The sequence below is a fragment of the Eschrichtius robustus genome, chromosome 9 (genome assembly GCF_028021215.1).
Source record: "Eschrichtius robustus isolate mEscRob2 chromosome 9, mEscRob2.pri, whole genome shotgun sequence".
NCBI classification, from domain to species: Eukaryota; Metazoa; Chordata; class Mammalia; order Artiodactyla; family Eschrichtiidae; genus Eschrichtius; species Eschrichtius robustus.
In genome coordinates, this window is record NC_090832.1 from 16,193,917 (window position 1) to 16,206,593 (window position 12,677).

The following is a 12,677-nucleotide window of genomic DNA, read 5'->3' on the forward strand; positions in this document are numbered from 1 at the left end:
GAAACAAGTAAAACTAATTTTTTTAATATTTTAACTCAGAATATTTTAATTCAAGTTTTTATTTAACCTAAATTATTATTTCAATATGTAATCAATATAAAATTCATAATGGGATATTTGACATTTTTTATGCTAGATCTTCGAATCTGGTGTGCATATTACACCTACAGTGCATCTCAGTTCAGACTAGGCATATTTCACGTGCTCAAGGAGCCAAATGTGGCTAGTAACTCCCAAATGAGATCTTACAGCTTTAGATTTTAGAATTATCAGGCAGGAATTTTAAATTAACTATACTTAGCATGTTTAAGGAGCTAAAAAAAGATGGAAAATTTCACTAGAGAACTAGAAATTATACTTGCTATGTGGAATAATACTTGGATACTTGATGTGTGGAATAATCTATAAATGTAAAATTGAATAACTAAAATTAAGAATTCAATAGATGTGTCTAATAGCAGGTCACACATGTCTGAAGAGAGAATTGGTCAACTAGAAGGTAAATCAGACGAAATTATCTGGAATCAGGTACAGAAAGTCCAAAGGGTGGAAAAATACAGAAGAAAGAGTAGGAGACAAAGCAGACACAGTGAGGTTTACCCCACATTTCACTTGAATCCTAAAGGGAGAAGTAAAAGAAAACAGAGAAGTCATATTTGAAGACATAATGGCTGATAATTTTTCAAAACTGACTAGAAGTCTGTTGTCAATTGGATTGTCTTTTCATTAAAGATAATCTATATTTTATCAATAGTTGCTTTTAAATTTTTTCTCCTGTAAGTTTTTCTCTCTTAAGATCTTGAAGATATTTTGCAATTTCACCACAATGTGCCTAATAATGAGTTTATTTTTATATATCCTACTTGGGATTTGTTGCTTCCAGAAACTGAGAACTAATGTCTTTCATAAAATCTGGAAAATTCTTAGCCATTAGCTCTTTGAAAATTCCCTCTCATTTTCTTTCTCCTCGGCTTTTGGAAGTCCTATTAGATGTGGGTTGAAACTTCCCATTGTATATGCATATCGTTATACCTTTCTCTCCGTTTCAGAATGAAACTCTCTGCTGAATTTTGATTGATTTCTTCAGCTCAGTCATGCAGTTCAGTGAATCTCTATCCTGCTTTGTCTAATATGCTGGTTCATCAGTGTGTTGAGTTTTTAATTTCAGCAAAAATATTTTTCATTGCTAGATGTTCTGTTTGGTTCTATCGAAAGATAACTGGTTATTTTGATAGTGTCTCATTATTTGCAATGATTTTTATTCTTTCCTGTATGCCTTTATGATTTAAGTATATATATTCCAGTTTTATTGATAGTCCTAATATCTGTAGCTCCTACTGTGTTGGATTGGTTTGTTTCACTTATTGTGGTTTGACTCTTGATGTGTTCTGTAAGTTTGAACCATGAGATTTCCTCTGGCCAGGCTTTATCGATGGGAAATGTCAGCAGCCTACCTGAGACTGTGCTCTTCTGGAGGAGTATTACACTTGATTCTGCTAGACACAGATGGATCTCTACTCGCAGGAATCATTTTTATGTTAACTCTGTGACTTGGAGATCCCTGAATGGGTCAGGCAGAGTAACTTCTAACCTTAAAGCCAGTCAAGGACAGCCTATAGTTATTAATTCTCAGGGGAGAGTTTCTTATCTTTGTTTTTACGCAGAGCACCCAGACCAAGACAGAGAAGTGTGCCTGCTGTCTCTTTTTATTGTTGTCTGTCTGTGCCCCTGAAGTTTTGTTTTTTCTAATTCATCTTTTCACTCTGTCTCAGCTTCATATGGTGTCACAGTTCCAACTCCTCACCTTGATAGAGCCCATAGGCTGGTCTCTGGTCCCTGAATAGGAGTAGAATCTAAACCCCTGGCATCCTGAGGCCAGCAACCTCCACCTGCCTTCCCTGCCTTTCCACAGTGTTCCCCCTTGGCTTACCACTCTGCCTTTCAATTCTCTTTTCAGGTTTGGCCCTCATAAGTTTCCCTCTCGTGTAAACTCAGCTGTGCTTTAAGAAAGGAGTTACATGTCCCTCTTGCTTTGGAGACTCAGAGCCCAAACTCAAAACCTAAAATATCCCATCTCTCAGTTAAAGATGGATAATTCATCGTGAATCTTACCCAGTTAGAACACATAGGAAGGGCAGCAGTGAATGGTTCTCATGTGTTCTTATCCAGCTTAAACTTCAAGAGAATAAAATCTAATCTGACCTGTGTCCACTGAGTGGACTTTACTGTAGCAACATAAACATTAGATGTTTCACTATATGTTTCCATCTTCCCTTCTCCCCATCTGAGCAGGTAGCTTTCTGGGTTCTTTCCCTCCTGGGAAACTCACAGCAAAGTAGAAAATAGAAAAGACTCCTTTCCACCGCCAACCTCCCCCCACAAATCCTAAGCTCTGAGAGAAAGTCTTAGACGATGTCTTCAAGAAATATCAAGGGAAGATTCCCCCCACACTGGAGAGAGCCCATGGAGATGGCATTAAACCACTCAAAGAACTCCTGGGCAAGTGTTCTTCACATGAGTAACAGCAGTGCACCACCTAAAACCTGTTTATGACTTATAGGATTCTATTTCAAGCTTCGTCCTCTTCTTTCATTTTTCTTCTCCTTCTCCTCTTCTGTTCCAGGGCATGTCTTGATTGTTCATGCTGCAACCCAATCCATTCTCTTTCCCACCAATGGCTATGGAACAAATGAGTAAACCTGGTTTTGTGAGAAAATGAACATTGCTTGCAGTAAACCCAGCCATGAAGGGCCAGTGACCAGCTTAATGTTTTCCAAGAGGGGAAGCAGAGACGCTAAGCATTATAATCGCAAAGATGAATCTTATGGCTCAGAAAGAAGACCAGGAGGAGTCCTCACCAAAAGAGAGAGAAGTAAGGGAGAATTCAAAGTACCTTGGGTAAAAGGAATCTTTCAAAGGAGTCTTTGAGAAATCAAGCACATTCCTTTGAGATAAGGTTTACTTTTATGAAGAGTTAAGAAATATTTTGATAGTAATTAAAATGGATGGCATTCTCTGACAGGAGCAAATTTTTTAAGCATTCAATATTATGGGAAAAATAAGAGAAAATGTCTTGTAATATACACAAAAAAACTCAGAAAAAAATGGAAAACAAAATTATTATCTGATTAGTTAAATGCAAGGGCAATTAAATGCTTAGCACATGGGGCTTCCCTGGTGGTGCAGTGGTTAGGAATCCACCTGCTAATGCAGGGGACACGGGTTCAAGCCCTGGTCCGGGAAGATCCCACATGCCGCAGAGCAACTAAGCCCATGCACCACAACTACTGAGCCTGCGCTCTAGATCCCAGGAGCCACAACTACTGAGACTGTGCACCACAACTACTGAGCCCGTGAGCCACAACTACTGAAGCCCACGTGCCTAGAGCCCATGCTCCGCAACAAAGAGAAGCCCCCACTCGCCGCAACTAGAGGAAGCCCGCGTGCAGCAACAAAGACCCAACGCAGTCAAAAATAAATTAATTAATTAAAAAAAAAAGTTTAGCACATGCCTGCTAATAAAGCAAAACATTTTCATGAAAAGTGTGTATTACTAGCTTTCCATTTTATGGCCATACACCTTTTTCTTCCCAGATAAATATTACTTCTTTCTGTTGACAATTTTCATCCATTATTGCAGAAATCAGAGGTTTAAATGTTGTTTGTCTTTGTTGCTATTCCTTGTTTGTTCCTTGTTCCTTGTTTGTTAGTTCATTGGGGGGGAGGAGGGGCTTTAACCAAAATGTTTCGCCAAAGATTTGAAATCATTTGATTTCTAGCAGAAAAAAATTGTGATTTTCTTGCTCTGCTGTTACTGTGTCATGTGGTATCTGCCCACTAGAGCTGACAGTCAATTATGCAGCTTCTAGGCAGGAGAATACTCATATTGCAAGGGAATGTCTAAGCATCCCATGAGGTAACTCTGGTAATGTGTATTTGCTTTGCTTATTTGTACTCTTAAAGGTACACTTCTCCTGACTTAACATGTTTTCCTATGGTGCAACTCTGTATGTTAAATCCAAAATTAATGATTTCTCCTCAAAGGCAAAGCGTTACTATAATTCACTGTTCAGATATACTCGAAAAATGTATCTTGAACTATTTTAAATTATTCATTAAGCTTCTGTGAGAGTCCTAAAACTATCTAGTAATATCTGATTAATTCAGCTGAGTTCAGTTTTTAGAGGATGCTGTTTTTTACAATGTGGCTATTTTTTATTTTTTATTTAATTATCAATATTTTTTTAGTGAGTTAACCTCTTTATTTTTTCTTCCAGTTTTATTGAGATATAACTGACATACAGCAATGTATAAGTTTAAGGTGTACAGCATAATGCTTTGACTTATAATACCATAAAATGATGACCACAATAAGTTTAGTGAAAACGCATCATCTCATTTAGATACAAAAGAAAAAAAGAAAAATATATTTTTTACTTGTGATGGGAATTCTCAGGATTTACTCTCTTAACAACTTTCTGTTTTAAATAAATTTATTGGCTGCGTTGGGTCTTTGTTGTTGTGCAGGGGCTTTATCTAGTTGCAGTGAGCAGGGGCTACTTTTCATTGCAGTGCGTGGGCTTCTCATTGCGGTGGTTTCTCTTGTTGCAGAGCACAGGCTCTAGGCGCGCGGGCTTCAGTAGTTATGGCTCTTGGGCTCTAGAGTGCAGGCTCAGTAGGTGTGGCGCACTGGCTTAGTTGCTCTGCAGCATGTGGGATCTTCCTGGAGCAGGGCTCAAACCCGTGTCCCCTGCATTGGCAGGCGGATTCTTAACCACTGAGCCACCAGGGAAGTCCAACAACTTTAACATATAACATATGGTGGTGTTAATTATATTTATCATGTTGTACATTACATCCCTGGTACTTACTTATAACTGGAAGTTTGTACCTTTTGGCTAACTTCATCCAATTCCCCCTCTCCTTTCCCCTCCCCATTTTCCCATCCCCTTCCTCTTGTAACCGCAAATCTGATCTCTTTTTCTATGAGTTTGTTATTTTGTTTGTTTTTCAAATATAACTGACCTACAACACTATGTTTGTTCCTGGTGCACAACATAGTAATTGAACATTTCTATATATTTCAAAATGATCATCACCATAAGTCGTTAAGTCGTTACCATCTGTCGCCATACAAAGATGTTACATTACTGCTGACTATATTCCCTACACTGTACTTTTCATACCCTTGACCCATTTATTTTGTAACTGCAGGTTTGTACCTCTTAATCTCCCTCCCCTACTTCTTTCATGCTTCCACCCCCTGTGGCAACCATATGTTTGTTCTTTGCATCTATGACTCTGTTTCTGTTATGTTTGTTTTGTTTTTTCAATTCCACATGTAAATGAAATCATACAATATTTGTCTTTGTCTGACTTATTTCACTTAGCATAATACCATCTAGGTCCATCCATGTTGTCACCAGTGGCTGTGGCTATTTATTTTTTAAAGTATAGAATTAATATGTGTTTCCAATAACTAAAAGGGATTGGGTATTTCATTTAAAGTATCTATCATACTTGTAATAAATCTAGTATTATGTGGGCTAGCTTTATGAAATTCATAAACTATAAAAATGATAGTAAGTAGAGGTGACTTCACCTAGTTTCGGCATTCACTTTGTTTAAAAGCTCAAGCATGTTCACTGAGAAAAATCACTAGCTTTTTCGCTTCTGCAAACCTGAAAATAGTACTGCTTGGAAATATGATTCTCTATAGAGTTTACAGGTGGGTAAGATGATTCATGGCTGAAGTAGTATCATTCATCTGCTTTTACTTCCATAGTCTGGGAACACGCCTTACAATTTTGCCAAATGCCTACATGTTTCTAATATACTCCCAAAGATAAAGGACTTTAAGCTACCTGTATTCAAAAAGAAGAGGAGTACTGTCTGTAAATTATATCTCAATAATTGATTTACATAAAAGATGGAAAGAGAGAAGACTAACAATAGCTGAACAAAAGAAGAACAATGAACTTGTCACACCTATGAGTGCATCTATTGATCTATTGGTTGAAAAAGGTTTTAAAACCTTCCCCCACCTCCACAAGACTAGATGGCAGCCTAGTACAGCACAAAATCACTGGTCAGAGCTGGCAGTGAGCACAGCCTTCCAGCTCCCTCCCCCAAATGAACCCGGAGAAACCGCAGAAGTAAGAAGGAAACAGATAGGCAGCAGTCTCAACAGCAATCCTGGAGGACCAAGGAGCTTTATCTCCAAAGTATTGAAGGAAAAGAGCTTTGGGCCTAGCGTTTTATATCCAGACAAATTTTCATTTAAGTGGGAAGGTGTGTGTATTAGTTCTCTATTTCCACCATAACACATCATCACAAACTCAACTGCTTAAATCAACACACACTTACTTTCACACACTTCTTATCTGTAGGACAGAAGCCTGAGCTGGCTCCTTAGTTTCTCTGCTCTGGTCCTCACAAGACTGAAATCAAGTGTGGAAGAGCTGGGCTCGTGGCCAGAGGCCTTGGGAGGAATCAGCTTCCCACCTCATGTAGATCAGTGAGAGAATCCAGTTCCTTAGAGTGTCGGGGCTGGGAATGCATTACGACCCAGGACTGGGGTGGTGGTGCACCCCGCCTGCGTGGGTTTGGGAACCCCTCTTGCAGGGTGGTTTCCCCGCCCCCTACTCATTCCCCTCCTCAGGGTCTTCCTCCTCGGAAAATTCTCAGGGGCTGGTTGTCACCCTCTGGTCAAGGTCAAGGCCAGATAAGAGAAATCTGGCAAAAAATGATGTGTGGAGGAGGGGATGTGGAGCGGGGAGAAGAGGGGAAGAGGGTGTGGCAGGAGATACTGCTGCAGCCCCCCAGGCCCCAGCCTGCCCCTCGGGAAGTGGGAGCCCCTGAGCCGTGCTGGGAACCACAAGGCAGTCCCACCCCACGGTTCCCAGAAACGCCCTGAAAAGCACACACGCACCCCCATCTGATCTGCTCACACAAGCCCTTCTCCACACCACTGCTTCTGCCCTTGAACTTTACCAGTGGGAAACCGCAGGTGCAGCCCCGGAGCTCACTTCCCCAAACGCTGGCATCTTATCCCCTTGCCTGAAGACACATTCAGTTCCTAAACTGAAAAGTAAAGCCTACAGTTCCTAAAGTAGGAGTGCTGGGGAAGCACAGTTTCCCAAAGTATGACACAGGGAATGAGGGTGAGGAAGGGCACCCCGCCGCTTCTACCTTTTGGTCCCAGACCCATATATTCCCCTGCTGGGGACACAAACATCATAACAGTTATTGATTTAGAAAAGACTCTGCAAACTTTTCCTGTAAACAGAAGATAATGAATATGTTCACCTTTGCAGACCCTTTGGTATCTGTCTCTGTACCCACCTCCATCTTCGTAATGCAAAAGCAGCCAAAGACAACACGCAAACAAATGGGGGGCCAGATGTGCCACTGTCCTAGTTTGCCAACCCCAGATTTAGGGTATATAGTTTCCCAGATATGGATGCCATGCCGCCAGTGAACCCGCTGAGGAGGTCCTCAGCCTGGGTTTGAAGAGCCTTATCCTGGCTGTGGCTTCTGGGTGGAGTGAATGTGCTAAGGGCGTGGGTGTGCTGTAGAGTGCCTTCCTGGTCCAAGGTGCCAGGAGAGACAATTCATGACCAAAGGTGTGACCAGAGGGTGAGTGGTAGTGCAGCATTTCTGGCATGGGGTCTGGACCACCTGCTGGTGCAGCTTATTTTTTCCCTGGAGCCCCGCTCATAGCAATTGGGATGAATCATTTCTATCTTATGACCACTGAGCCCATCTGACCTAATGAGTAGTGGGCTGAGGAGCCCAGATCACAATGGGCACCTCTGGGTTGCAAGGTCATTTGACATCCTATGGCCAGAGGCCTCATCTCTACCAGGCCCCAGAACCGTACCAGGAGCCACTTTTAAATGGTGTGGTTTTCCCCACTGCAAGTGGCATGGCCTTGCTTCAGGGCACAAGGGGTCTGTGTTGTGGGCATCCAAATGGAAATGCCATATACTGCATGCAGCACTTTTCCTACCACAGACACCTCTAATGTCATAGGTTCCGCTGGGTTACCTGCCCAAGAAGCAGGTCCAGCCACACTCATCATTCACCAATTGTCTGTGACTGCTTTTGTGCTAGCACAGCAGTTGCAACAGAGACCTATGGTCTGCAAAGCCTGAAATATTTCATATGTACCATTCCAGAAAATCTATGGGTCACACTGGCAATTAAATGGAGATAGAATGGGGACCACATCCCTGCAGCCTCAGAGAGGTTGTAGGTTGGTACTCATCTCTGTCATTTCCTCCAGGATATGATATTGTTTTACACATACTATTTGGGGAATGAGGAGGCAGTGTCAGAAGTTTGAACTTGGAAATCACTACTATGGTAGCCCTCACCCCACGGTAATTTACTGACTACAAAGATTTTCCATTCTTGTTGCAAATCCAATGCATATGAAATGAGCACTGTGTTGGATCTGTAGACCCAGTGACACCCCTGTAAGCAGGACCTGGGAGAGATATCTATTCTTTACCTGGCCCTCATGCATCACTTCAACAACAGGGGCGGCCATGATGATGCTTCAGATCCGGGGCACGATGTTGGTCACAAACTAGGCCCATATGAACGTGGCGGGAGCCTCTGCTTCCCAGGGTCCACTTACCCGAGTCAATGGCCATGTGGCTTCCAAAGATGGGGAAAGCCAGAAGGACTTCTGCACTTGCTGTGGTGATGAAAGGGCCCTCCTTGCTGGAACTTGGCAAGTCTCTCTTTCTCTCTCTCTCCCTCTCTCTCTAATAATGGATTCTGGGTCTGACAACCGGCTCAGTTCTGGAAACTGGGCAAGGATCGGATGTTTCGTTGGGATGGCTGCTTTCAGCCTTCTGATCATCCAGCCTTGTGTTTGTCTCTCTCTGTTTCATTTCTTTCAGTCAAGCAGTTGGTATCCGGGTTGGCCGCCCATCTGTTCGCCTCTAGGATTGCTCTGTGCTATTAGCCAGCATCACACTGTCTGCAGTCAGGCCCTGGCTGGCATTGGGACCCTTTAATCTCTTTGACCATTGCACCTGCTTTGCTCCTGACTCAGAACACCCTCACCTGGCATCTGCTATTTCCACATTTTCCATCTCTAGTACAACTGGAAGCCGATTGGGAACACCATCTCCTGCCCCCATTCCTGACCTTCAGCAAGAGCCATCCTTGAGCTGTTGGAGATGCTTCTCATCCGTACTTTCCTCACAGGCTCGACAGAGTCCTTCAGGCTTTCCCACCGAGTGGGGTGGACTGGACACTTTTCTGCCCTTTGCTACCACGTCCGCCCTGGCAGCTTCACCTCCCTGAGCCTTTTGATCCTCTCCTCTACCACACGCCTTGGAAGTTCTGGATTTTCTCTTTCATGCAATGTGGGCCAGGTAGCAGATTAGCAGCATCTCCCCAGGCCTTGCTGACTCCTGTGCCCCGTAATTGTAAACTCCCTTCTCCAGCTTTGGGTTCTGTGCTCATCCACCCCCACTGGGATCCTGCTTCCTCGGGAGCAGCCCCACACATTCCCCATCTCCCCGCAGGACACTGAGCGAGATTCTGACAATCCTCTGCCTCTAGGCTTTTCCCGCATAGCAGCCTGGCACGTCTCTGGAAAGGTTACGTGTTGACTGATGCCGGGTACTGACCTGGTGGACAAGGGGACATATCCAGGATGTGTGATTTCTGCCAGGCGGGGCCTCCTCCTTCTCCTCAAGGAAGGGAGGGGCACTGCCTATATGGTGAGGGGGAGGAACCTGCGGGGCAGTCCTTGCTCTGCCAGCCCAGGCCTACAGATTTACTTTGCTGTCCCATAACTGCGGTAAAGGGGGTATATGGGTCCTTCTCTCCTATCCCCAACCTCATCTGTGTTTTGCCTTCACAGATGTTCACTCTCTTTGCTACAACTTCACCGTCCATCCTAAGCCCAGACCTGGACAACCATGGTGTGTGGTTCAAGGCCAGGTGGATGGAAAGGTTTTTCTCTCCTATGATTGTGGTGGTGCTAAGATCCAATCCATGAGTCCCCTGGGTGAAGAGGTGAAAGCCACAAAGGCCTGAACAAGGGCACATGGAAACACTCAAAGACGTCGGGGACTTGCTCAAGGAGCAGCTGCCTGATGTTACCCGGAGAAACACATGGCCAGGGGTGAGTTAGAAAGTCCAAGTGCAGGAGGAGCAGACTGGGGACTTAGCTGCATTCATTGTTTGGGGGTAAAAAATAAAATAAAGTTGGACATTGGTCCTTCCCTAATAGACCAGTGGAAAGAGCAGACGTTGGAGGAGAGAACAGGGCCAGATTAGCTGGGCCCAGGGGAGGCGGACACAGGTGGGGGCAAAGAATTTGTCAAGCCCAGGGACTGAGCTCCTTCCCACGTTGGGGGCAGACCCTGTCACCCCGCAGGGCAGGATGACGTGAGGTGTGAAGATGATGGACGCACCAGTGGATCCTGGCAGTTTGGCTTCAACGGACGGATGTGGCTCCTCTTTGATTCAGAGAATGGACAGTGGACAGTGGTTCCTTCTGGAAGCAGACGGATGAAAGAGAAGTGGGAGAGTGACAGAGCTGTGACCAAGTTCTTCAAGAAGACCTCCATGGGAGACTGTAGGGCCTGGCTTCAGGATTTCTTGGTGCACTGGGAGAAAATGTTGAAGACAAGGGGTAAGTGAGAAGAGGAGGAGGAAGTGGCAGTCCTCTCCAGGGGGCATGGACCCACCCCTGTGTGTGTGTGTGTTTGTGTTTGGGAAAGTGATCCATCCGAGGTGGGTTCTTCCTGGGAGAACAATGGCCCCGGGCATGTTCTACCATCCTCCCTTCCTCTTCCCACGTCCTGACACCTGCCTCAGTGCACAGGTCTTGGGACCATTTAACATGGATTCTTGCTGACCCCAAACATGAGGGCATCATTCTGATTTCAGAGATTTATTTCGTACTGTTCCCTCTTTCCAGAATCTTTTTTTAAATCTCACCTATTCCATTTCTGGAAATCTGTCAATAGCACCTCAAACGTCAGCTTGTGAGAGGACTTCTCTGTTCCCACCCTCATGTGTCACCTCCTCTTCTGTCACAGCAGGAGTGAGTGGCTATATTGGAACCCTTGCTCCCCCATTAGCTGTCTGAGTCCCGTGGGGACATGGCTCATCCCTTCCCCCCCATGTCTCCTCAGGACCTGTCACGGGGACCGCCACGTGGTGAAAGAGAACTGCATGCATAGTAGGGGAACCTGGGCCGGGGGGCTAAGGCGGGATCTCCTCAGTTTGAGGTCTGGACAAGGGCTTTCACTCTTCCTGTCCTTGCAGCATCACCCACCACGGACCCACCCAAAGCCCAGTCCAGGGCCACAGCCATCAAGCCCATCACTTGGATCCTCCCCGTGGTCCTCTCCTGGTCCATCACAACTGGCATCCTGGGTGGAGTCCTCTACAAGAACAGGTACTGAGGGAGGAATTCAGAGGGAAGGAAGGGGCGCCTGGCCTGGTGTGAGGATGGGAGAAGGTGAATCCCAGCCCAACCCCTGCCCCTCACTGAACCTCCTCACGCTGGAAATGAAGCCAGGTGAATAAGACCTCATATCGCTCGAGAGCAATCACTCGGACGAGCTCAGCCCTGAGTTCCGATAGCTCCTCACTGTCAGATGACAGTGGGAAGGGGGAGAGGCCCCCACGAAGGCTTAGGGCCTGTTGCTGATAAAAGAGTTTAGCAAAGTCTGCCTGACTCAACACAGACACCGGTTTGGCAGGGCCCAGTGGTAGGTGGTGAGGGGACAGCAGGCACACACAGTGTGGGCAGGACTCACATTGGGTGAGAGCAGCATGGCGGCTCCACGTGATGCGTCAAAGCAAAGGGGACGCATCCAGGGGGCTAAGAGGAGAGGGGCCGGGGTCTCATCCCAGGTGGAAGGGGCGGGAAGGCCTTTGCAGACCCAACTCCGAAGGCCTGTTCTCACAGGAAGTCGCTTGGGTCACAGCAGGCAAGACACAAGGCCAACAGTAGAGACCGTGCAGGACAGAACTAGGAGGGGCCGGTGCTCCGCGGAGCGGCGGGAATTCTGGCTCAGCCCGTTGCTCACACGTGGCCCCAGCCTCCTGCGGACCCCAGAGCCCCAGTCACTGAGCGGCCCCTGCCTAGAGCAGAGGTGACTCGGGAGATGGGTGGGACTGAGCTGGGGTGGACGCTCCCAGGAAAAGATGGAGTGCAGCTGGGACCCTCATACTGAGAGCTGGGTGTGCTGCTGGCTAAGAGGCCTGGAGAGGAGGGAAAAGAAGGAGGTTTGCCTGCAGCCCTCCCCAAGGCCATGAGGACGCAAGGCCCCTCTTCCACGGGAACTGCCACTGGGTCCTTTAGGCCCTCCTTCAGGGAGGATCAGGACCTGAGTAAAGTGAGCAGATTGAGTCCTTACTGGCTTCAGTCTTGAGCCTAAGTAGGTGGTAGCAGGGCCTGGGGCTGACTGTGATGCAGGAAAGGAAAGAGGTGAGAACAAGCTGCCGGACCCAGGGTGGAGGTGGGGGGCGGAGGACATACATGCCCCTCAGTGAGGGCGGGGCTGGAGGTGGGGAGGGACTGGGGAGGGGCAGCCCCAGGAAGGATTGCCTCCGCCCTGTGGACCAACACCTGTTTCTTTTCTGAAGGCTGACGGTGCCCCAAAGCCTTCAGACAGGTGCTCTGTCTCCCTCAG

At 46.2% G+C, this 12,677-nt stretch overlaps 1 protein-coding gene across 1 annotated transcript; it reads left to right on the top strand.

The window, feature by feature from the left end:
- Positions 1 to 8,652: 8,652 nt before the first annotated feature.
- LOC137769094 (UL16-binding protein 3-like) lies at positions 8,653 to 11,441 on the top strand. Its single transcript, XM_068550816.1, is given in 8 exon segments — positions 8,653 to 8,740; positions 8,959 to 8,997; positions 9,887 to 10,059; positions 10,061 to 10,124; positions 10,127 to 10,150; positions 10,389 to 10,415; positions 10,418 to 10,663; positions 11,302 to 11,441. Coding segments are annotated over 8 exon segments (801 nt in total).
- The last annotated feature ends 1,236 nt before the right edge of the window (positions 11,442 to 12,677 follow it).